At 55.2% G+C, this 23,801-nt stretch overlaps 1 protein-coding gene across 3 annotated transcripts; it reads right to left on the bottom strand.

The window, feature by feature from the left end:
* Positions 1 to 5,328: 5,328 nt before the first annotated feature.
* Positions 5,329 to 23,525, bottom strand: PIGV (phosphatidylinositol glycan anchor biosynthesis class V). 3 transcript variants are annotated; one of them, XM_078615408.1, is made up of 5 exons: positions 23,239 to 23,525; positions 13,342 to 13,516; positions 11,039 to 12,109; positions 9,611 to 9,712; positions 5,329 to 7,194 (listed from the first exon to the last, which is right to left on the bottom strand). In XM_078615408.1, the coding sequence occupies exons 2-5, from the start codon at positions 13,417 to 13,419 to the stop codon at positions 6,580 to 6,582; spliced, it is 1,866 nt and encodes a 621-aa protein (XP_078471534.1). In that variant the 5' UTR covers positions 13,420 to 13,516; positions 23,239 to 23,525; the 3' UTR covers positions 5,329 to 6,579. The 3 variants fall into 3 exon arrangements, with proteins under 3 accessions (XP_078471534.1, XP_078471533.1, XP_078471535.1); XM_078615407.1 differs by having other exon boundaries at positions 13,342 to 13,469; XM_078615409.1 differs by having other exon boundaries at positions 13,342 to 13,469; positions 23,309 to 23,525.
* Positions 23,526 to 23,801: the final 276 nt, after the last annotated feature.

The following is a 23,801-nucleotide window of genomic DNA, read 5'->3' as shown; positions in this document are numbered from 1 at the left end:
CCCTTACCCCTTCCTTCGCTCTCTACCCCCCTCTCTGCCCCCCCTCTCCTAATCCATGTCGCCCTCTCTCGCTCGCTCACTCTCTCGCTCTCCCTCAAACTACGACAGGTGCTGCATCTGCACGCAGCCCTTCTCGCAGGCCAACGGCCTCCGACGGGTAACTCATAACTGCACGCAGAGCTTTCCGTCACCTGCCACCGAGCACACGGCCTCCTCCAGTGCGCACTGCTCCTTGAAGGCCGGCACGGCGTCTCTCTCAGTCTGTCTCTCCCTCTGTCTCTTTCCATTTGCCTGTCCCATCTGTGTGTGTCTCTCTATTTAGGGGAGCGGTAGTGTAGTGGTTAGCGCTACGCTGCGCTACAAACCTTGGAAACCCGAGTTCGATTCCCGCTCACGGCCAACACCTGTGACGATTATCTGAACCGGTCCTGGGCCTCCCCTAGATCGACTCAGCCTCAAATGAGTACCTGGTGCGATGTGTTGTAAACATCGCCACTGGGGAGACAAAGGCGGCCGGGCGTGGTGCTGGCCACCCACCCCCTCGTGTGCCGTGCCGGCCTTCATAGGTGCTCGCTAACAGCACTTGCCCCAACAGTCTGTTGAGGCTATCCCGGGGATCTTTGCCTGTGTCTCTTTAGGCACGTTTTCACGTGTCTATCTATGAGCTTGCGTATCGGTCCACATGTTGGTGTTGCCTATCGATACGCCAACCAATCAACCAATCTCCATCGTACGTGCCAAACATCGCCCTCGATGGCGTGGGCATCGGCGCGCCGTCGCAACGGAACGGGGAACGGCTCCAGGGGCCACGGAGTTGCGACGGGAACGAGGAACCCGTCGCGACCTCAGCGGCGACCGCCGACTGAGCGCGAAGCGAATTGCAAACCGCGCGCAACGGAACGCGCAAAACTCGGAAGTAGCAAACACAACGTGAGAGATTTGATGGGGAAGGCAAGCGGGAATAGGTGCGTCTCTGCAACAGCCCACGGAATTGAATGTCAGTCCGCGTTACCTGACCACGTGTTGGGGTGCCTATCGACATTGCCAGTCCGCGTTAGCTGTGTTTGCCCGTCTGTCTGTCCCACCCGCGTACCCCCCCCCCCCAAGTGTGCGGTGGAGCTGTAGCGGAGTGGGTGGTGTAGTGGAGTGGGTGGTGTAGTGGAGTGGGTGGAGTGGGTGGTGTAGTGGTGTAGGTGGTGTAGTGGTGTGGGTGGAGTGGGTGGTGTAGTGGTGTGGGTGGAGTGGGTGGTGTAGTGGTGTGGGTGGTGTAGTGGAGTGGGTGGAGTGGGTGGTGTGGGTGGTGTAGCGTAGTTGGTGGTGTAGCGGAGTGGGTGGTGTGGGTAGTGGAGTGGGTAGTGTAGTGGTGTGGGTGGTGTAGTGGTGTGGGTGGAGTGGGTGGTGTGGGTGGTGTAGTGGTGTGGGTGGAGTGGGTGGTGTGGGTGGTGTAGCGGAGTGGGTGGTGTAGTGGTGTGGGTGGAGTGGGTGGTGTGGTGGTGTGGGTGGAGTGGGTGGTGTGGGTGGTGTGGTGGTGTGGGTGGAGTGGGTGGTGTGGTGGTGTGGGTGGAGTGGGTGGTGTGGTGGTGTGGGTGGAGTGGGTGGTGTGGTGGTGTGGGTGGATTGGGTGGTGTGGGTGGTGTAGCGGAGTGGGTGGTGTAGTGGTGTGGGTGGAGTGGGTGGTGTGGTGGTGTGGGTGGAGTGGGTGGTGTGGGTGGTGTAGCGGAGTGGGTGGTGTAGTGGTGTGGGTGGAGTGGGTGGTGTAGTGGTGTGGGTGGAGTGGGTGGTGTGGGTGGTGTAGCGGAGTGGGTGGTGTAGTGGTGTGGGTGGAGTGGGTGGTGTGGGTGGTGTAGTGGTGTGGGTGGAGTGGGTGGTGTGGTGGTGTGGGTGGAGTGGGTGATGTGGGTGGTGTAGCGGAGTGGGTGGTGTAGTGGTGTGGGTGGAGTGGGTGGTGTGGTGGTGTGGGTGGAGTGGGTGGTGTGGGTGGTGTAGCGGAGTGGGTGGTGTAGTGGTGTGGGTGGAGTGGGTGGTGTAGCGGAGTGGGTGGTGTAGTGGTGTGGGTGGAGTGGGTGGTGTGGGTGGTGTGGTGGTGTGGGTGGTGTAGTGGTGTGGGTGGAGTGGGTGGTGTGGGTGGTGTGGTGGTGTGGGTGGTGTAGTGGTGTGGGTGGAGTGGGTGGTGTGGGTGGTGTAGTGGTGTGGGTGGTGTAGTGGTGTGGGTGGAGTGGGTGGTGTGGGTGGATTGGGTGGTGTGGGTGGTGTAGCGGAGTGGGTGGTGTAGTGGTGTGGGTGGAGTGGGTGGTGTGGGTGGTGTTGTGGTGTGGGTGGAGTGGGTGGTGTGGTGGTGTGGGTGGTGTGGTGGTGTGGGTGGTGTGGTGGTGTGGGTGTTGTAGTGGTGTAGTGGTGTAGTGGTGTGGGTGGTGTGGGTGGTGTGGTGGTGTGGGTGGTGTGGTGGTGTGGGTGGTGTGGTGGTGTGGGTGGTGTGGGTGGTGTGGTGGTGTGGGTGGTGTGGTGGTGTGGGTGGTGTGGGTGGTGTAGCGGTGTGGGTGGTGTAGTGGTGTGGGTGGTGTGGTGGTGTGGGTGGTGTGGTGGTGTGGGTGGTGTAGTGGTGTGGGTGGTGTAGCGGAGTGGGTGGTGTGGGTGGTGTAGCGGTGAGGGCGCTGCGCTACGAACCTGGTGACCCCAATTCCATTTCCGCTCACGGCCAGCACCACCGGTGACGAATATCTGTACCGGTCCTGCCCCCCCCTCCCCCTGTGAGTATTTGCAGACGTGGCGCGTAAATATCGCCACTGGGGAGACAAAGGTGGTCGGACGTGGTACCGTTCCGACCTTCGTACGTGCACGCGAACAGCAACTTGCCCCACCAGTCTGTCGAGGCTATACGGGGGATCTTTGTCTATTGTTGGAGCTGCAGTGGATTGCGACGTACACTGGGCTATGAACCCGGTGACCGGAATTTGATTGCTGATCAATAGTGAACATCAGTGATCGGTGGTGAACATCAGTGATCAGTGGTGAACATCAGTGATCAATAGTGAACATCAGTGATCAGTGGTGAACATCAGTGATCAGTGATCAGTGGTGAACATTAGTGATCAGTGGTGAACATCAGTGATCAGTGGTGAACATCAGTGATCAATAGTGAACATCAGTGATCGGTGGTGAACATCAGTGATCAATAATGATCATCAGTGATCAATGGTGATCATCAGTGATGAACATCAGTGATCAATAATGATCATCAGTGATCAGTGGTGAACATCAATGATCAATGGTGATCATCAGTGATCAGTGGCGAGAGCTGAGCCAGCCCCGTGGCACCCTTCAGAGCAGATCGACAGCGACGTTGACGCGCTGACCAGGGTAGAGAAGTGATTGTGGTCAATCAACCCCCATGACCGGCGTGGCATGGAGAGTCCTTCATCAGCATTGGATCGACACACAAGGCTCTAAATGATGGCTTTCGAGACCACCACTATCCAGCATAGAAACAGGAGGATTTTCTCCACAACTCTGGCTGTCGCCTGATGATGCCTGATGATGCCGGTTGCCGTAATTGCGGGCGAAACGCAACAATACTCGCATTGTCAATGTTGCAGTGGCTTCACTCTCCAACACACCGATGTGCTGAACTAGTTACTAATTGGCGCGTTCTGTTCACGTGACAACCCTAAACAACGGGTTTAACGAAACATTCATATTTAAGCGATCTCAGCCCCCATAGAAAAACCCCCCATCTATTATGCTTTAAATGATGATCACCATACTATTAATACTACGCCCGTGCGTCTGTCAATGTGTGGTTCAATTAAGGTAGCCGTCGGCCGATGAACCTAAATGTTATTTCGTTTTCCGAATAATTTCCTTTGTCTTGAGTGTCCTTCGCGCAACCTACGAATCTTCACGCGCGTTTGTGTTTCGTGAACCTTCGTGGCCACCCACGTCTGCGCGTGAACGTCGCTGTAGATCTGCGGTTGTGCTCAGATCAGCCGAACAAAACAAAAATCGGCCGTGGCTGCCTTACGCTACGGGGGGATGCGATGACAGCATTGGACACTGCATTATGTTTCGTGCACTATTTTCGATGACCCGTGTTCATCGCTGTATTTGATTGTCTTTGCTTTCGCCAACAAGACTCATCCTCTCCTCTTCCCGAGTCCTCGCCTGCTGAGCCTAAATCGACTTGGAACGCGTGCATCGATTGATGTCTGTCAGTTCTGTTCCTCTTGTCCGTGTGTTGAAAACGAATCTCTTTAGAACTGCTTTTCTTGTGTTCAGTTTGTTGTCCTTAGCCCACACCTCCATGGGTCTGTCTCCATATCTGTGGGTCTGTCCCCCTATCTGTGGGTCTGTCCCCATATCTGTAGGTCTGTCCCCATATCTGTAGGTCTGTCCCCATATCTGTAGGTCTCTCCCCATATCTGTAGGTCTGTCCCCATATCTGTGGGTCTGTCTCCATATCTGTAGGTCTGTCCCCATATCTGTAGGTCTGTCTTTATATCTTTAGGTCTGTCTCCAGATCCGTGGTTCTGTCTCCATATCTGTGGCTCTGTCTCCAGATCCGTACATGTCTATATATCTGCAGGTCTGGCTATATAAATGCCTCTAGCTCTATACCCGACTGTCTGCCTGTCATGCGAATTTTCCATCTCCGCCCGCCTGTCTTGGCCCCTCTTCACGCCGTGACAAATCACCGCCCCGATCGATGCATGCGCGGTGCTGGTGGCGGTGCTGGTGGCGGTAGCGGTGGAGCCGCGTGCCGTTTCTCAAGGGCCGCGGCCAGGAGGCCCTCGAGCGCCACTCTCGTCATTAAACAGCAGAGCTACTTCACACCTCTCGACGTATCTGAGCTCTCATCTTAATGGGACATAACGATCAGGGGGCCGCGAAGCTTCGCCACCGGCATGCGATGTAAACAGCCCTGCGGTGGAACCACGCGAAGCGCTGGACGCGCAGTCCAGAAGCCACCAGTTGGATTCCAACTCCCGGCAGTTGACGAAAGGACCCCCCCTCTTACCCCCTCTCCTTCCCGCTCTCCCCTTTCCTCCCTCCTTTCCCCACCCCTTTCTCCCCCCTCCCTTATGCTTCATCCTTTCCCCCTCCCCTTCCCCTCCTACCCCTTTACCCCCTCCCATTTCACCCTCCTCCTCCAGTCTAAATATTCTGATGCCGAATCAATGCGGGGTCAATGAGATCAGCACAACTTTGGTGGGAGTCAACAGTGGCCGTCCTATTGAATGACCCGTCCCAACCATGGCAATGTGGAATTTCCTCCACGAGGTGAGGGAAATGTTTGACGAGCACTACCTTGAACTCAACTGAGTAGCAAACCAGTTCCACCTTTTGGCTTTTATTGCACGAGTAAATTAAAGACGGTAGTCTGTTTAAAGATCTTTTTTAGATACTCCGATACAAAATCACAAACGAGATGGTTTAACTGCATGGGAAATAATAATTTAAAATCCCTAAAACACTCGAAACAACAAGTATGTATTCAAGTCGTGCATTAAGTATAAGTGCGACCATTACTTGAGAATGTGGCCTCATAGTGGCCGTGCCAAACACGCTGAGCGATCAGAGCCGAGATCCTGGATTGCAATCCAGGTTTTGTTTTTTTTGGGTGCAATTGTGAACAAAAGTCATATCGGACATGAGTACATCTAATCGGCATGATCCTTGGTTTCACTGCAACTCAAAGACCTAGTCCCCACAAGGCGTGTGTGGCGACGTTAGGAGATGTCCCGTGTGTGTGCTCTGCATCTGAAGGCCTGAAGACTAGAATCGGTGATCTCGCCGACAATGTGTTCATCAGGGAGGCAGTTCCATATTCCGGCCAGCAGAGTGAAGTGGAGCTTCTGTACAAGAAGCATGTTCTGGCTAGCCCATAGCAGCGCGATTGACATCACAAACGAAGACAAATTAAATGTTTACAAGAAACACACGGAAAGTCAACAAATGAAAGTATAAAAGTGGAAAAAAACAAAACACACTCAATATTTTTTTTTCTAAGTAAAAAAAACTAATTGCCAAATTATCCCAATGCACGACTCTCCTGAAACATAGCCTGGAAACTCCGTGAAAGTGTGTTGGATCAAGAAAATGTATTATCATACAAATAAGAATGTAAATTACGTCTCTCAATCGCTGAACCACAAATCTGGAAGGCAGTTGCCAGGCTCTGCAGTTCTCTCTATAGATTGTCATCACTGCTTTGGGGAGATGCTGCGGAATGTTAACTACCTCGCCTGGTGTACAGGAGGTCGTGGGTATGATCCCGACCCTGACGCCTGCTGCTGTATATTTGGAGTTCGCATGACTATCTCCACGTGGTCACGTGGATTTTCTATGGGTCCTCAGATTTTTCCCCTCCACATTTAGAATCAAGATCACACGTTTATAGAGAATTCCACTGCTGCTATACATGTCCACGTGATGAATTAGCCAGTTGGTTGAGCTATCATTTGTGGCCAGGTCACCTGGTAAAATAAAAAAATAAAAATTAATTTCACTATCGCCAGTGTTGTTATCCCTGCTCTTGGGGAAAGACGCTGTGACTATCACCGGCGTTGCTATCACCACTCTTGGCTACGTCCAGGGAAACTGATTGCAGTGCAGCGCAACCCCCAGCAGGGCGTAGGAAAGGAAATATCCGTAGACGAGCCGGGCCCCGGCACTCAGATGCCCCCACCTCGCCAGGTCGCCGGTGAGGTCATTCCTGGGGAGCGCGCCGAGAGCCGCGCGGGCCGCCGCGTCTCCCAGCCTCGCGGCCCAACTTCGGTGCCCGTCCGCGGCACCTACGGCGGGCCCCGGGGGGTACACGTCCCCGGGCTCCGTCCGCCCGTCCGCGGCTGCCGCGTGCAGAGCGTCGGCCTCCCGGCTCCCAACCCTCTGACGGCACTCGGCGGTGGCGGGCGGGTCGCGGCCGAGATGCCTTCTTGCGACGGAGGTCGCTGGACGCGCGAGATGCGGCGGCGCACGGGATGGGAATGACGATGGCGACGATGATGGTTGCGCCGTTGATGATGATGATGTTGTGGACGATGTCGACAACGACGGCGCTGGAGTTTCCGACGCTGTTCCATCTCGCGACGCATCCGGCCGCCGACTCGCTCCGCCGGGCTCCAGGTGCCGCCCGAGCGTGAGGTGAGCTGCAAACCAGTAAACCGCCGGGCAGGAGCTGGCCAGGAAGCGCGTGAGCACCTGGGCGGGAGACACAGCGAAGAGGCCCAAGAGGCCACGTTCATCGGAGAAAGGAAACCAGAGTAAAGGCGCAGTCCTTGCCTGGTAGTTTTAGTTCAGGCTAGGGTTCGGGAGCGGGGTTTATTATCCGCCCGTGGTTGAACCGGGTCCTCAACAAACGCAGCCGCGAGTCGATGATCTTAAGCGGGTTACCAGTGAGCGCGTGATGTCCTTTGTCTAACCGAGCAGGAGACTCATTGCCGATTCGCTGTCCATTTCAAAGGAGAGGATCTTGGAGGGGTTTTTCTTGTATTAAAGGCGCAGCCCTGAAATTGCTCTGCTCACGACCACTGCAGGGCTGGAAGGGCCTTCATCTTGTAAGCGACGTGGAGTTCCCACAACCCACACCTGGACCCACCAAACACAATGCCCCGACTCACTGAGTGCTGTGTACTCGTTTCTACTGTTGCTGGGTGGACAGTGGACAGACACGGGATGGGGGGGGGGGTAGTTTAATGAAACTGTCCCCGTTGTTTAAACCACCGTGCCGGGAGATGGGATGGAACCAGCAACCTCGATACATCGCTAACCCCACGGCAGCAACCCAGCTGGAGAAAGTTGCAACGCAAGACGGTTATGATTATTATTCTTTAAATTACTATTATTTTTCTAAATCACCTAAATGTCATTATTCATTAATTATAACAGTGTTTACATTGTTATTTTATTATTAGTGTTATTATTATTCAAACCCAATTAGAAAAGTTTCAACAGAATAGTTTTTCATGATTATTCTAATCATTATTCTTTTTCATAATTATTGAAACAATGTTATTTATGAATTATTATTTGGATAATGATTTTATTCTACTTCTTTTACGATTATTGTTTGTGACTATTATTATTCAAACCTAATTGGAAAAAGTTGCAACACTAAAAATATGGTGCAATGGTGTTACTATGATTAACCTCATTACACTCGTTTGCCCAGAAGTCCTGATTGAGTCTCAAGACTCTCTTTCAGGAGGGTCCTGCCAGGTTTTTGCAGTAGGGGGGCGACGCTGCAGTTGCTGTGTAATGCCAACTTAGTAATTGGATGGTCTGCAAATTACAGTGATGCTGTGTGTGTGTGTCGATGGGAGGTAACTGGCGGTGGAGGAAAGCCACACAGAACAGGCAGAGAAGAGAAACTCCACACCCTCACTCAGTCTCACACACTGACACACACACTCTGCAGAACAGGCAGAGAAGAGAAACTCCACAGACTCACTCAGTCTCGCATGCTGACACACACACTCTGCAGAACAGGGAGAGAACACACAAACTCCACACACTCACTCAGTCTCGCACGCTGACACACACACACTCTGCAGAACAGGGAGAGAACACACAAACTCCACACACTCACTCACAGTCTCACACACTGACACACACACACAGTCTGCAGAACAGGCAGAGAAGAGAAACTCCACACACTCACTCACAGTCTCACATACTGACACACACACACACACTCTGTGTGTTCCCTGCCTGTTCTGCAAACTCCACACACTCACTCACAGTCTCACACGCTGACACACACACACTCTGCAGAACAGGGAGAGAACACACAAACTCCACACACTCACTCACAGTCTCACACACTGACACACACTCTGCAGAACAGGGAGAGATCACACAAACTCCACACACTCACACACAGTCTCACACACTGACACACACACACTCTGCAAAACAGGGAGAGAACACACAAACTCCACACACTCACTCACAGTCTCACACACTGACACACACACACACACTCTGCAGAACAGGGAGGGAACACACAAACTCCACACGCTCACTAACAGTTTCGCACACTGACACACACACACTCTGCAGTACAGGAAGAGAACACACAAACTCCACACACTCACTCACAGTCTCGCACACTGACACACACACACTCTGCAGAACAGGGAGAGAACACACAAACTCCACACACTCACTCACAGTCTCACACACCGACACACACACACTCTGCAGAACATGGAGAGAACACACAAACTCCACACACTCACTCACAGTCTCGCACACTGACACACACACACACACTCTGCAGAACAGGGAGAGAACACGCAAACTCCACACACTCACAGTCTCGCACACTGACACACACACACTCTGCAGAACAGGAAGAGAACACACAAACTCCACACACTCACTCACAGTCTCGCACACTGACACACACACACTCTGCAGAACAGGGAGAGAACACACAAACTCCACACACTCACTCACAGTCTCGCACACTCACACACACTCACTCGGCAGAACAGGGAGAGAACACACAAACTCCACACACTCACTCACAGTCTCGCACGAGTCGGGAATCGAACCCAGGTGCTTCTTGCTTGTGAGACACGAGTGTTTGCCCTGTGCCGCCTTAACAACACACCTGCACGTGCATACACGTCAAGCCAAACAGCAGCATCGCTGCCAGGTGCGCGACGTAGACAAACGTAGTGGAGCTGTAATATCCGGAACGGAGGCCCATGCCCTGCAAAGTACACCGGGAGCACAGAAGTAAGGTCAACATCGGCTGCAAGGAGCATCGGTGGAGACACACGGACGCTCGCTCATAATTATTTTGATATTCATCTAGGATTGAAGCTTTCGTGACTGCAGAAATTATACTCATTGTTTTTTTCGGTAAAGTCACGTGTGCAGAAATAAAATAACATTTAAATAAATTAAATTAAAATAAGTCACGACGTTTCGAACGCAACACAAGCGCTCATCATCAGGTGGAAATGGGGTGAAACACACAGCGAGGGAACACACAGGGGGACACCACGTACACAGCACACACGTGAAATACGTGGTCAACCAGGTTAGTGTCTAACTGTGTTGTTGGCCGACTGGTTTGCGTCACGTGATGTTTCTAAGGTCTGTTGAGTTTCTCGTCTCCCATCTTCTTGTTGCATTTGCTTACGTGCAGTTTGCCGTTCTCTATGTGCTGTGTACGTGGTGTCCCTCTGTGTGTTCCCTCGCTGTGTGTTTCACCCCATTTCCACCTGATGATGAGCGCTTGTGTTGCGTTCGCAACGTCGTGATTTATTTTTATTTTATTTGTAAAAAAATTTGTTTGATATTCCCAGCTACCTTCCAGATGTGCTGCAGTCGGCATTGTGTTCGGGTCGCGAGTTCGAGTCGTATGTCCGGGTCGTGTATTCACAGTTGTACGTTTGGGTCGTGCGTTCGGGTCGCGTGTTCGGGTTGCGTGTCCGAGTCGTGTGTCTGGGTCGTGTGTCGGAGTCGTGTGTTCGGGTCGCGTGTTCGAGTCGTGTGTTTGAGTCGTGTGTTTGGGTCGTGTGTTTGAGTCGTGTGTCGGGGTCGTGTGTTTGAGTCGTGTGTTTGAGTCGTGTGTTTGGGTCGTGTGTTTGAGTCGTGTGTTTGAGTCGTGTGTTTGAGTCGTGTGTCGGGGTCGTGTGTTTGAGTCGTGTGTTTGAGTCGTGTGTCGGGGTCGTGTGTTCGAGTCGTGTGTTTGAGTCGTGTGTTTGAGTCGTGTGTTTGAGTCGTGTGTTCGAGTCGTGTGTTTGGGTCGTGTGTTTGAGTCGTGTGTCGGGGTCGTGTGTCCGAGTTGTGGAACTCGGGAGCCGTGCGGGCCCCGCGGAGTGGGAACCGGGGGTTCCGACGCACGCACCGAAGCCACTGCGGGTGGCGGTAATGGTGGTGGCGGTGATGATGACGGTAGTGGCGGTGATGATGGTAGGAGTGGTGGTTATGGTGTCGGCCATGGCGATAGCAATGGCGGTGATGGCGATGGTGGCTTTTCAACAGCGACGAACACAGCACCGGAAGCTCACCGCTCGCCAGTTCTCACCTCCTCTCTGCCCGCACCGTCCTGCACGAGCCCAAGCCTCAGGCACAGCCGCCAGTTTCGCCTCGCGTAGCTCCACACGGCCGCGGCGGCCAGCACGGCCATAGGCGCCGCCAGCGCGAAGTTGGGCAGCTGGCGCGCCGTGTAGTAGCGCAGGAAGCCCACGTCCCAGTGCGTCCGCTGGACGTGCCCGTACAGCGTCGGCCAGCCGGCATGGCAGTACTCAGCCGGGGACTCCGCGGGGCGCGCGGCCCCGCGCACCACGTAGCCCCTGCTCCGCGCGTACGCCAGGAGGCGCTCGGGCAACGCGACGCCGCCGCCGTCGCCGCTCCGGCAGAAGACGTCGCGGCCGTAGGCCTGGAAGGCGACGAACGGGGCGGCGACGGCCGCCGCCGAGGCCGCTGCCAACGCGACGGAGAGGACGTCCGACGCGTAGGTCCGCCCGCGGCGGCGGCACGAGTCGGCGCAGAGCGAGAGCGCTCGGTGCACGGGGAACCCGGCCGACACGACGCCGTTGGCGCGGGCCGCCGCCGCCAGGGCGAAGAGGGCGACGCTCGTGCCGCGCCGGCGCAGCTCGAGCGCGAGCGCCGCCGCGAAGGAGAGGCACGCGAAGAGGCTCTCCGAGTAGGCGGCCGACATGAAGACGGAGGCCGGCGTGACGCAGAAGAGCAGCGCAGCGCGCAGCGCCAGGGCCTCGTCGCGCAGCGCGGCCGCCCCGAGGCCGTAGAGGGCGGCCGCCGCCGCCGCAAACGCGACGGCGTTCAGGCAGACGGCGGAGAGGATCAGGCGGCCACGGACGTCCGGGTGGCCGGAGCCGCCGGAGCCGCCGTCGTTCTCGTCGCCGATGCCGACGAACGCCAGCGTTCTGACGAGCACGGGGAAGAGCGGGAAGAAGGCTACGCTCTGCTCGTAGGCGTAGCCGTGCTCGGCTACGAACAGGAAGTATGCGGCGTCCCAGCGCGCGAGGCCGCCCAGCGACCACTCCACGGCGCGCGAGAAGGGAGACTCGTGGGCGGACGGCGGGGGAGCAAACGCACCCGGGTCGTGGTCGGGGATCAGCAGGTTGAGCGGCAGCTGGTGACGGGGAGGTGGCGGTGGGAGGAGGGAAGAGGAGGAAAAAGGGGTGGGAGTGGGGGGCCAAAAGTAGGTGATAAATTATAATGAGCGGGCGCTGGCCACGGAACGTTCACTCTCGTGGCACCACTCCGTCTCCCGACGTCCGCCCACACGCTTCCCCCGTCAGCCCGAGTGCGGGCGATGTGCTGTGCATGTCGGGATATGGGGTGGGGGCTGCCACCAAGTGTGATGATACACAATTATACATCAAGTCCCTGTTGGCCTTCGGTTTGTTATTTCTACCCCCATGTTATCCGAACTGCGCTGTCGGTGTGGTCTCGTGACAACGAGGTTACGTTAAGATCTCATCGCACAGTGCAACACTTGGGCGTTACAGAGGGGGCCCGTGAAAGCAGACACTGCAGAGCTACCTCCCGAGATCCACTCCAGTGACCTCTGGTGCACACACAGCAGAGGGCAGCACTCTCCAACCCGGTCTGCCATATGAGAGTAATGTTGGGCCCAGGATAGTCAAGCCGATATTTGTAATTCTCAAAGCATCCATTGGTGATCATTTATGCAGCCACTGGACACCAGGCTGGAAGCATCAAACTCACTTCCACAGGCAGCTTGCCAGGATTCGAACCCCGGATCCCATCGGTGACAGCTCAGGGCTCTGACCTCTGATGCCATCGGCCACCTCCCCCATGCTGACTGCCTTAGTGACGAGGGCTCGGCTCCAACACTCAGGCCTCAGCTACTCGGCTGCTTCCAAAGATGCGTTGAACGAGCGGCTCAGCAGCGGCTCACCTCAGGCTCGGCTCATGAATCCTGAGCGTGGCTCATACCGCGTGTGATGATACACAACTATACATCAAGTTAAGCCGGGGCGCCACGGTGGCAGGATGTTAACTGCTTCGACTGGTATACAGGTCGTGAGTTCGATCTCTACCTGGACGGCCGCTGCATATTTGGAGTTTGCGTGACTCTCTCGCTACGGTCGCGTGGATTTTACTCCAGGTCCTCCGGTTTTTGCCTCCAAATGTAGAATCGACGTGCGTTTAGCTGCTACGTGATAACCGCCACTTGGTTAGCTCAATGGGCCTTACCTGATTTAAAAAAAATAGTGAGAGTAGTAAGCGTGGCTTTGAGCCACAGCTCAATGGAGCCAAAGGCAAGCCTGAGCCGAGACGAGCAAGACAGGACGTGGGAGTGCTCGCAGGGTAACGCACGCGGGTCTCCCACCCCACCTGCAGCAGCAGCGTGGCGACCCTCGTGAAGACAGCAAACCGCACCACCACCCACACGGGCGAGGAGGAGGGCTTCATGCCGAGCGTGGCTTTGGCGTCGCTCGGCGCACGGTGCAGCGTGGACCTTGCTGTGGACACGCACACAGACAAAGATCCCCCTTGCAGCCTTAACAAGCTGTGGGGCAAATGCTGTTAGCAAGCAGCACCTATGAAGGCCGGCACAGTACACGAGAGGGTTGGTGGACAACCCCACGCCCAGCCACCTTTGTCTCCCCAGTGGTGATGTTCACACACCACACCAGGTAATCATTAGAGGCTGAGTCGACCTAGGGGAGGCTCTGGGCCGGTTCAGATAATCGTCACTGGTGTTGGCCATGAGCAGGAATCGAATTCTGGTTACCGGGTTCGTAGCGCAGTGCGGTTACCGCTCCACCACCGCTCCCCACAGACACACAGACACAACAACCGCCATTCACCACTAAGTGACGGTGACGTCACCACGGCACTTGTGCCAGGCCATGTGCACGTTGAGGCCACGTGAAGTGTCGAACGCCCGCTGGCAGGCGGTCACGGGGCAGACCCAGGTGCCACGGGTCGACTGAGATGACTGGCCGATGCACCACCTGTGCCCCCTACTGTGCAAATTTCTGTGCTTTAGCCACCCGGCGCTCCGCTCGTTGTTGTGAGCGTCGCTCCTCCGCCCTCCGTTGTTGTTGGAGGGCGACTGCCTCCAACTGCCCAGTAGCGTCCTTCACGAGCCTCCTCCACTGAGGCCGATCGTGACACCGCTGGTACCAGTCATCGGTAAGTCCTCTCAGCTCCACGCCCTCCTATACCACATCACTCTTTTCTAGCCCGTGCCGCGCCCGTTTTGCTAACCGAACAAAAACTGTTTCGTCATGCGGTGGCTGGGCATGCGAGCTACATGGCCCAGCCAACGCAGACACACAGACACACTGACACACACACAGACACACACACAGACACACTGACACACACACACAGACACACTGACACATAGACACACAGACACACTGACTTGTTCAGCTTCACCGACTGTGGGGACAAATTACGTTCGCGAAAAATCCCCAATAAAAGTACATCCGTCAATTACACCGTGGCCTTAAAAGGAAAACGTGTATAATAGCCGACGTTTCGGGCAATGGCTCTTCTTCATAGCCATCGCATAGAGCAGTGGTTCTTAACCTTTACTGCAGCCCTGCACCCCTTTTGGTTCTCAATTGTAAAATATATGTTAATACTTAAAAGTTTGATGAAATAAAGTTGTACTTGCGTGCCCGTGCTTAATTTGTTTTCGATTATTTACCGTCTTAAAAAAAGAATCTGTCCATGTCTCGCTACCCCCAGGGGGTTGCGAGATGCACCCCAGGTGAAGAAGAACCACGGGCTTAGAGCAGTGGTTCTTCACTGCAAGGCCCCCATCATCATCATCGTCGTCACCGTGCTGCTGTTAAAACACCCCAATGGTTTCAACTGGTGTGGCGGCCCTCATTCACACGAGTGATGACGATGTATAATGATTACACTGGTCAACAAAAAATTCTGGCCTGGACTTTTGCAGCTGTTTTAGACTAATTTCAGGGTGCTGATTCCAAATCTGATCTCAAATTTGCTCTATCACATCTCATTTTTATGCTATCGGCATACCCCATTTTCATTGATTTTACCCAAAATTAACTCTGTCACTTATGATTGCAAGTTGTTGCGAGTCAGTGACTGCTTTAGTGTTAAAATATGGTGCTGTATTTTTAGGATAGTGTGTTTATAATATAATTTTATGTAGATGTAATGTAGTAACTCGGCGGGAGACGACTTCACGGGTAACACACTCTTTATTTTATCAAACTTGGTTACAGGTGACTAACACCTACTTTGTATCTCGGGTGACAAACACCCACTTAGCTACTTGGCGACTAACGCCCACTGAGCTACTCGGATGACCAACATCCACTTAGTACTCGGGTGACAACCACCCACTTAGCTACTTGGCGACTAACGCCCACTGAGCTACTCGGATGACCAACATCCACTTAGCTACTCGGCGACTAACGCCACTGGGCTACTCGGATGACCAACATCCACTTAGTACTCGGGTGACAACCACCCACTTAGCTACTTGGCGACTAACGCCCACTGAGCTACTCGGATGACCAACATCCACTTAGCTACTCGGCGACTAACGCCACTGAGCTACTCGGATGACCAACATCCACTTAGCTACTCGGCGACTAAGTCTTCAGCTCCGTCTTCGGGTCTTCAACTGGGTAACTCTCCCCGAGTGCTCTCGCGCGTCCCCCTTTATACCCCACCTGCGGACGTCGCTGCGAGCACCCACTTATTCGACCAATCGCCGGGCGCTGGCTACGATCCTCTTTTCCCACATCTCATCGTGCCTCACCACTCACTCCGCGCCGCCCCGTCATCTGTCACTCCCGGCGCGCGCGTCAATACCACCACTACATCACCCCCTACCACATAGCTCGCAGCCGCCCCGGCTGCTATAAAAATATACAAACCCCCCCTGTGTGCCCCGTAACACAACACAACAACAAGAACAACAACTAAGCTAACAACACAACACGACGCGAACACTACCATCCGCAACCCTCAACCAATGCCACCGCGACAATAGAACAATATATACAAACCGGCGAGTGACAATAGCAATGTGTATACAAAAAAAATAAATGGAAATTTTTTTTTTTTCTTTCGACTCGTGCAGTGTCCCCTTTTCTTCCGAGCGTCCCTACAACGGGACATTACCCCGGCAGAGGGGAACACCGGGCGAGCTCGGTGTAGAGCACAAAAAACCGTCTTCATGAAAATTGTTGAGACCTAGCCCGAGTCCGCCTTGCCGGTCCGTCGTACGGCACCAGACGCGGTTGAACGTCCGGTGGTGCCGGCGGTTCAGGAAGACATCGGCCAGGCACCGAGGACTCGTGCGTGCCCCGGGGTTCAGGCTCTCGACGGTCAGCAGCCGTCAAGCCCGAGGCACCTGGGGGTGGGTCAGGTGGAGACACGTGAGGATCAGCCTGCGACACCTCCCTCCCCGAGTCGACGGTCACATCACACGCCCGGTCGTCACGGCACAGAACGGGGTCACACGGTGCCGCATAGGGCTTCAGTCGGGAGGGGTGCACATACCAACGGCGTTTCCCCCATTTAATCTGTATACTCTGGGGTCGTGCAACCCGCACAATTTCCACCGGTCCCCTCCAAGGTCTCAACAACTTGGGGGACGTAGCCAACGGTGCATGTGGACAATGCAGCCAGGCCTTATCGCCTGGTTTCCAATCATGCGTATGCACCCTCCGCTCATGCAATTTCTCGTTCGCAATTTGCCGCGACCGCGAATTCAACCTTGCCGCCTCGCGCGCTTCAGTCAATTTGGCGATATTAAATTTGATGTGGTCTGCCAATTTAGATTTTGCACGTGGCTGGGAAATCCCCAGTTGGACGTCCATGGCCGGATCGGCCTCCCGCCCATACATAAGAAAAAATGGGGAAAACCCCGTCGCCGCATGAGGGGCCATTCGATAGGCCGCGAGTACCCCCGGCACCTGTAAGTCCCAATCAACCTGATCGTCGCAGACCTGCTGGCACAACATAGACGTAATCGTCCTGTTCAGACGCTCAACCATCCCGTCAGTCTGCGGGTGGTAGGGGGAAGTACGCACTTTCTTTGTACCCAACAGGTCGCACACCTCGCGCAACAAAACGCTCTAAAAATTCTTCCCTTGATCCGTCAGCAAGCGTTCGGGGGCGCCCTTGTCCAACACATAACCCTGGACAAAGGCGTCCGCCACCGCCGCAGCCGACTGGTTGGCGAGCGGCCATGCCATAGGCCATCGGGTGAAGTATTCCACGCCAACCAGCAGGAACCTATTTCCCCTTGGTGTAACCGGAAAGGGCCCCAAGATGTCCAACGCTACCAATTCGTTTATACGCGAAACCTGAATGGATTGCAGCGGTGGATTAGCTGCCAATGGTGGCGGTTTCCTTTTGGCGCACCCTACGCATCCCTTAAGAATATTCGCCACGTCGTTACCCATCCCCGGCCAATAATAGTCTCGCTGGATTAGGGCGAGCGTTTTGTGAAAACCCAGATGCATGAGCCGTTCATGAGCTGCCAGAACAACCCTACCCCGCATAGCAACAGGCACAACGAGCACGTGACGCCGGGACATGTTGTCCCACCTCATCAAAAGGCCCTGTCTGCACACCCAGGAACCGACCCGCGCCTCCCCTTCTTCGGGAGCGCCAACTTTCCGACGCAGCGTAAGTAGGGAGCTGTCGGACATCTGGAGGCGGCCCCACTCAATGAGGGGCAACGACAACAGCGAATCCCTCCCCGTGGGGGCGTCCTCTCCCGGGGTGTCAGTGGCGGCGAGCGCAACTCCCGGGGTGCCGGCGACCGGGGGTTTGCACCGCGCTGATCCCAACAAACATGTGCAGTCCGTGCACGGCGGCAACCGCGACAAGGCGTCCGCGTTTGAGTGCCGCAACCCCTTGCGGTAAATCGTCGTGAATTGGTAGTCTTGAAGGACCTCCAACCATCGGGACAATTGGCCCGATGGCTGTGCCACGCGCATAGCGTATTGTAGAGCCGCATGGTCCGTCCGGACCGTAAAATGACGGCCGTAAAGATACGGCCTGAATTGCTGTGTAAAAAACACAATGGCTAACAATTCACGACGAGTTACGCAATAGCGTTGTTCTGCGGGGGAAAGAACCCTACTACCGTAGGCGACCACCCGTTCAACCCCCCCGACCAACTGTGAGAGCACCCCCCCGATACCCGTATTGCTGGCGTCCGTGTCAAGCAAAAACGGTTGTGTGAAATCGGGGTAACACAAGGGGGGAGCCTGCACCAAAGCGTCACGGAGGGAGCAGAACGCAGCCTCCTCCTCCGCCCCCCAGTGAAACCTCACACCCTTAGCCGTCAAAGCGTGCAGGGGCTTGGCTATGGTGGCAAATTGCTTGACAAAACGACGGTAATAGGAGGCAAAACCAATGAAACTACGAACCTCCGTGACCGAGGTTGGCGTTGGCCATGAGCTGACGCAATGCGTCTTAGCAGGGTCCGTCGAGATCCCTGAACGACTCACGATATGGCCCAAATACCTGACCGATTCCCGAAGCAGAAAACATTTAGCCGGTTTAAATTTAAGCTTAGCGGAACGCATCCTGAGGAACACCGCTCTCAGTCGCTGGAGGTGCTCCTCGAAAGTCCGACTAAAGACGATAATATCGTCAAGATAAATCAAACAGGTATCCCATTGGAGGCCCGACAAAACCAATTCCATGAGTCTCTGGAACGTGGCGGGAGCGGAATGTAAGCCCATGGGCAAACGGTTGAATTCAAATAGGCCCCCAGGTGTCCGGAAAGCAGTTTTAGGTTTTGACTCGTTATCGAGTGGCAATTGCCAAAATCCAGAAAGCAGATCGAGTGTGGAAAAAAACTGCGCTCCCGCCAAGGCATCCAGCGACTCATCCATCCTGGGGAGCGGATACGCATCCGCCATCGAGATTTTGTTTAAGCGGCGGAAATCGACACAAAACCGCAAGGACCCGTCCTGTTTCTTTACTAGGACAATAGGAGCACCCCACGGACTAGAAGAGGGCGAAATGATATCGGCCGCCAACATATCATTAACCGCCGATTGCACATGTTCCTTCTCGGCCGGGCTGAGCCGGAAGGGATTCTGACGAATAGGGGCCGCGTCCCCTGTAGCTATGTGGTGGCGCAACAGGTCAGTGCAGCCGATATCGTACTTATGTTTGCTGAACACGTCAGCAAACTCGATGAGCAAACCCCTCAATGCTCCCAATTGCACCCCGGACAAGTTAGCAGAACCCGCACACAGCAAGTCCAACCACTCAGTCCCCTCATCACTTTGAGGATGCGACTCGACAGTAAAATCTGCTTGAGCCACGAGCCGTTCCTCAACGGGCAGCGGCGCGGCGTGAGCCAGCACCGTTCCCTGCGCAATTACGGCCGGCCGCGACCCCGTATTCAGGACCATTACGAACGGCTCACTGTCCCCTCTCACCATGGTTTGAGCAACCGCTAAGTCGAGGCCCTTACTGGCTCTGTTTGACTGCCCCAACAGCACCCCCTGTGCCTCCGCACCCACCTCGAGTGGCTTCCTGAACCGAAGGGGTACTAACATTTGCGATCCCGGGGGTACCCGTACAGTGTGAGTCGCCAGCGCCTGCACCGTCGCACAAACCGTGCGCACTTTGATAGGGCTCGACAAGAAGGCAACCCGCCGACCTGACGGAAGCTCTATGCAGGCCTGATCTATAAGAATTTTGATGGGCATTTTTGACAAAAAGTCCGTACCTAGCAAACAGGGAACGGCCAGCGATGATGATACAAAAATAGGGCCCGCTAATTTAATGTCACCAATGCAAATAGTCGCCCGAATCTGGCCGATGATCCCCAGGGATCCCCCATTCGCCGCATAAAATGGCACGTCTACTGGCAGAAGGGGTCTACTTTGGACGGGAAGAATGTTATAAATAAGGTCCGAGATGATGGTGGCCGACGCACCCGTGTCAACAAGCACCCGGACCTCAACCCCGTCAATGAACCCCGTTACCACGGACGACCCGGCTGACGCAGCCACGATCCTGTGGGCCAATTCGGACCACTCGACTGCTTGCGGGCCGCGTACGGACCCCCCTCGCCGAATTGAACCCCCGGCACCCAGCCGCGAACCCCCCACCGCGAAGCGGCGACCCGAATGTGCCGTGTTTGTGGACCGAACGTGTGAGGTGCCGCGACTTGCCGGGTTTTGTTGGGATGACTTGTGGCCCTGGTCGTCGTCCCGACGTGGTCCTGCGGCGCGCTGACGCGGGGCCCGGCACCCGGCTGCGACGTGACCCCGAAGGCCGCAGTTGTAGCAGACGACGGACGTCGTAGGTTTCGGTTGCTCCAGCTTGCGGGGCGAACGTGTGGGCGAACGACCTCCCGTCCTCCACTCCCCCGGACGCGATGCAGCGAAGGCCTGCTCCTGCACCGCAGCTGGCTGAGGTTCGGCGATCGTGGCGGCCAGTGCCGCGTTCCCCGGCCATTTGCAGACGACCCCCGGCTTGCGTTTGAGGACCTCGTACGCGTGAATGCTCGTGGCGATCGCCAGGGAGCAGATCTCCATCTCGTCTGCCACGTTGATGGGGACCCCCAACTCGTGGGCCAACACCAGCAGCTGCTCCGTCACCATGGCGTCCTTCCCCTCCTTATCCATGCGGGGAAAAGCTGCGTCCGCCAAGGCGAGTAGTGCCGTGCGGTAGGCTAGCGTCGTTTCCCCAGCCACCTTCCGCCGATCGTAGAACTGGTGGCGACACGTGGAGGGCGGCCCGAACACCTTCGCCATCAGGTGTAGTGCGGCCTGGAGCGTAGAGCGGGACGACCTTGCAGCAGATGTGAAGGCTGCAAGCGCGTCGTCGTCAAGCATCGCTGGCAACGCACGCAGGGCAGTGGTGTCGGACCACCCCGACATCTCCTGATGAGCGAGGAACCTTCGTTGGAAGGCTCCCCAGTCGCCCCCATCCGCCTTGAACGCCGACAGCGCGGGCAATCTTTGCTGGAGGACCCGATCGTCGTCGACGTCGGAGAGATTTTCCCGCGCTCCGCTGGAGTTGTGTAAAATGTCGGCTCGGTTGTCAGGCGCAAAATGGAGGGCTCCGGCGCGCGCTGATGACGTGGGCTGCGCTGCGCGGGGGTGTCCGGCCACGTGGCGTCCGTCTTTCCCGCCAATCGGTGGCGGCCCCCCAAAAACGGCGGCAACTTCCAGACTTTTGGCGCGAAGCGCCTTTTGGCGGGAATCCTCCAACGTCGCTTCCTCCACGACCCCCGCAGCCGTTTTTCCGCTCGCCGGAACGGAGATGTCGGCCAAGACAGCGGCGGCGGCGAGTAGCAACTCCGCCAACCGGGAGTGCGCGTCCTGGAGGCTGGTGTCGGAGGCAAGCGGAGCGTCGGCCATCACCGCGAAGTGCTGCATCGGCGGCAACTCCTCGTCCTCTACTCCCGAGGTCGGTGTCCCCGGTACGCCGTCGTCATCCCGACCTCGCTCGTGGGTACGGGTAGTCTTCCTTGTGTCCATACTTCTTGAAGACAGGTTTACTTCTGACGCCAGTTGTAATGTAGTAACTCGGCGGGAGACGACTTCACGGGTAACACACTCTTTATTTTATCAAACTTGGTTACAGGTGACTAACACCTACTTTGTATCTCGGGTGACAAACACCCACTTAGCTACTTGGCGACTAACGCCCACTGAGCTACTCGGATGACCAACATCCACTTAGTACTCGGGTGACAACCACCCACTTAGCTACTTGGCGACTAACGCCCACTGAGCTACTCGGATGACCAACATCCACTTAGCTACTCGGCGACTAACGCCACTGGGCTACTCGGATGACCAACATCCACTTAGTACTCGGGTGACAACCACCCACTTAGCTACTTGGCGACTAACGCCCACTGAGCTACTCGGATGACCAACATCCACTTAGCTACTCGGCGACTAACGCCACTGAGCTACTCGGATGACCAACATCCACTTAGCTACTCGGCGACTAAGTCTTCAGCTCCGTCTTCGGGTCTTCAACTGGGTAACTCTCCCCGAGTGCTCTCGCGCGTCCCCCTTTATACCCCACCTGCGGACGTCGCTGCGAGCACCCACTTATTCGACCAATCGCCGGGCGCTGGCTACGATCCTCTTTTCCCACATCTCATCGTGCCTCACCACTCACTCCGCGCCGCCCCGTCATCTGTCACTCCCGGCGCGCGCGTCAATACCACCACTACATAGATATCCACATTTATTTAATATTTTTCTTCTGCAGTGTTTATTGAAAATGCAATATTTGATATCTCAAAAACCTAAAGTGATAGACAAAAACTGATGCCAGATTTGGAATCAGCACCCCAAAATTACCTTAAAACCGTTGGAATACCTTATGCCAGAAAAACTGTGTTGACCAGTGTTATCGGTGAAAAACACTGCCATTTCAATACGGGCACAAAAAACGTCCTTGTTTGTGTTTCTCCCTTGCGTTGGGACTCTGTAGGATGAACGTTGAGATGTGTTAGGGGCATGGAGTGACCAATGAGGTCTGGCATGGTCTGTGATAATAAGGCAGGGCCCTGATCAGGGGTTGACAGGTCTGCAATAGACACAGGGGGTGACCAGTTGACCGATGTGGTCACGCAATACTGAAGTCCACGTGTCAACGCCATCGCCCTAATGATCACCTCACACTCGATGTGATCACACTCCGATTAATCCAATATCGTGCGACGTCGCATAGGGGCCGTCCATAAATGACGTCACGCCATTTTGTACGATTTTTGACCCCCCCCCTTCGTCACACAGTCACAAAAAGTCAGACCCCCCCCCCCTCAAATATGACGTCACAAAGCTCTGCCCCCCCCCAAATAAAACATGCTTCAAATCGCTTTAAACTATTGTCATTGTAGTGCGTATTTAATGTGGCTGCACTCTGATGTTGTAGGAGAAAACATTTATTAAAAAGTCTATTTCATTAAGTAGAACGTGTTGTCTATATTTATTTAAAGTTGCGCATTTTGATGTGACGTCACATTTCTCAGACCCCCCCCCCCCCCCAGGTGTGTGACGTCATTTATGGACGGCGCCGTTCGTCGTCAACGCCGAATAACTTAATCTTGATTTGATCTGAATTACTTCTCAAGCCAGACGAAGCTTCGCATCTAGTTCAGACTGTGCATTTAATAACAAAATCGCAATACATTAACCGCACGCTTAAATGCCACTCGATAATAGAAGGAACACTTCTTTTTCGCGTCGATTACATCTCGCAAATGTGAATGAGTCGTGAACTCACCAACACCTGAGCACAGCCGATTCGTGAGGTGGGTTTACGAAAAAAACCCGCGGCTAATGTAAGCGTCTACCTGGGCACAGGTTACGATGCCGGGTTTCCGCTGGCGATTACAAGCACCAGCTTCGTCAGGCCGCTTTGCCAGGACGTCTATCGATATGGATATAAACGCGATCTTAATGAACCTAACGAAGAACACAAAGTCTAACTTTGTTGTTACAAGATTGGAGGATGGTGGGTCACGGCTGCCCCCGTTGAGCGGTGACCGCGCTCCCGGAACACAAAACGCCGAGCACCGGAACCAAAAACCGCGTGAGGGCACCCGGACGTGCGACGCCTGCGTGCAGCACAAGACGGCTCACTCGCGCACAAGGCTGCACAGTCACAGGAACAACTCAGTCAACACAATAACAAGAGCTGCCCAGTCTACACAGTGACCACAGCTGCCCAGTCTACACAGTGACCACAGCTGCCCAGTCTACACAGTGACCACAGCTGCCCAGTCTACACAGTGACCACAGCTGCCCAGTCAACACAGTGACCACAGCTGCCCAGTCAACACAGTG

The sequence above is a fragment of the Lampetra planeri genome, chromosome 47 (assembly GCF_965212315.1).
Source record: "Lampetra planeri chromosome 47, kcLamPlan1.2.h2, whole genome shotgun sequence".
In the NCBI taxonomy this organism is placed as follows: Eukaryota; Metazoa; Chordata; class Hyperoartia; order Petromyzontiformes; family Petromyzontidae; genus Lampetra; species Lampetra planeri.
The sequence above is the reverse complement of the archived record's forward strand: the minus strand, read 5'-3'. Positions and strand labels throughout refer to the sequence as shown.

Excerpts from the sequence above, each read along its gene's own strand:
- PIGV (XM_078615408.1), bottom strand. The coding sequence starts at position 13,419 with ATGAAGCCCTCCTCCTCGCCCGTGTGGGTGGTGGTGCGGTTTGCTGTC. Across the intron at positions 12,110-13,341 it reads TCGCCACGCTGCTGCTGCAG|CTGCCGCTCAACCTGCTGAT; the intron begins GTGGGGTGGGAG and ends CCCCGTCACCAG. Across the intron at positions 7,195-9,610 it reads TGACGTGTATGCACGTGCAG|GTGCTCACGCGCTTCCTGGC; the intron begins GTGTGTTGTTAA and ends TCTCCCGCCCAG.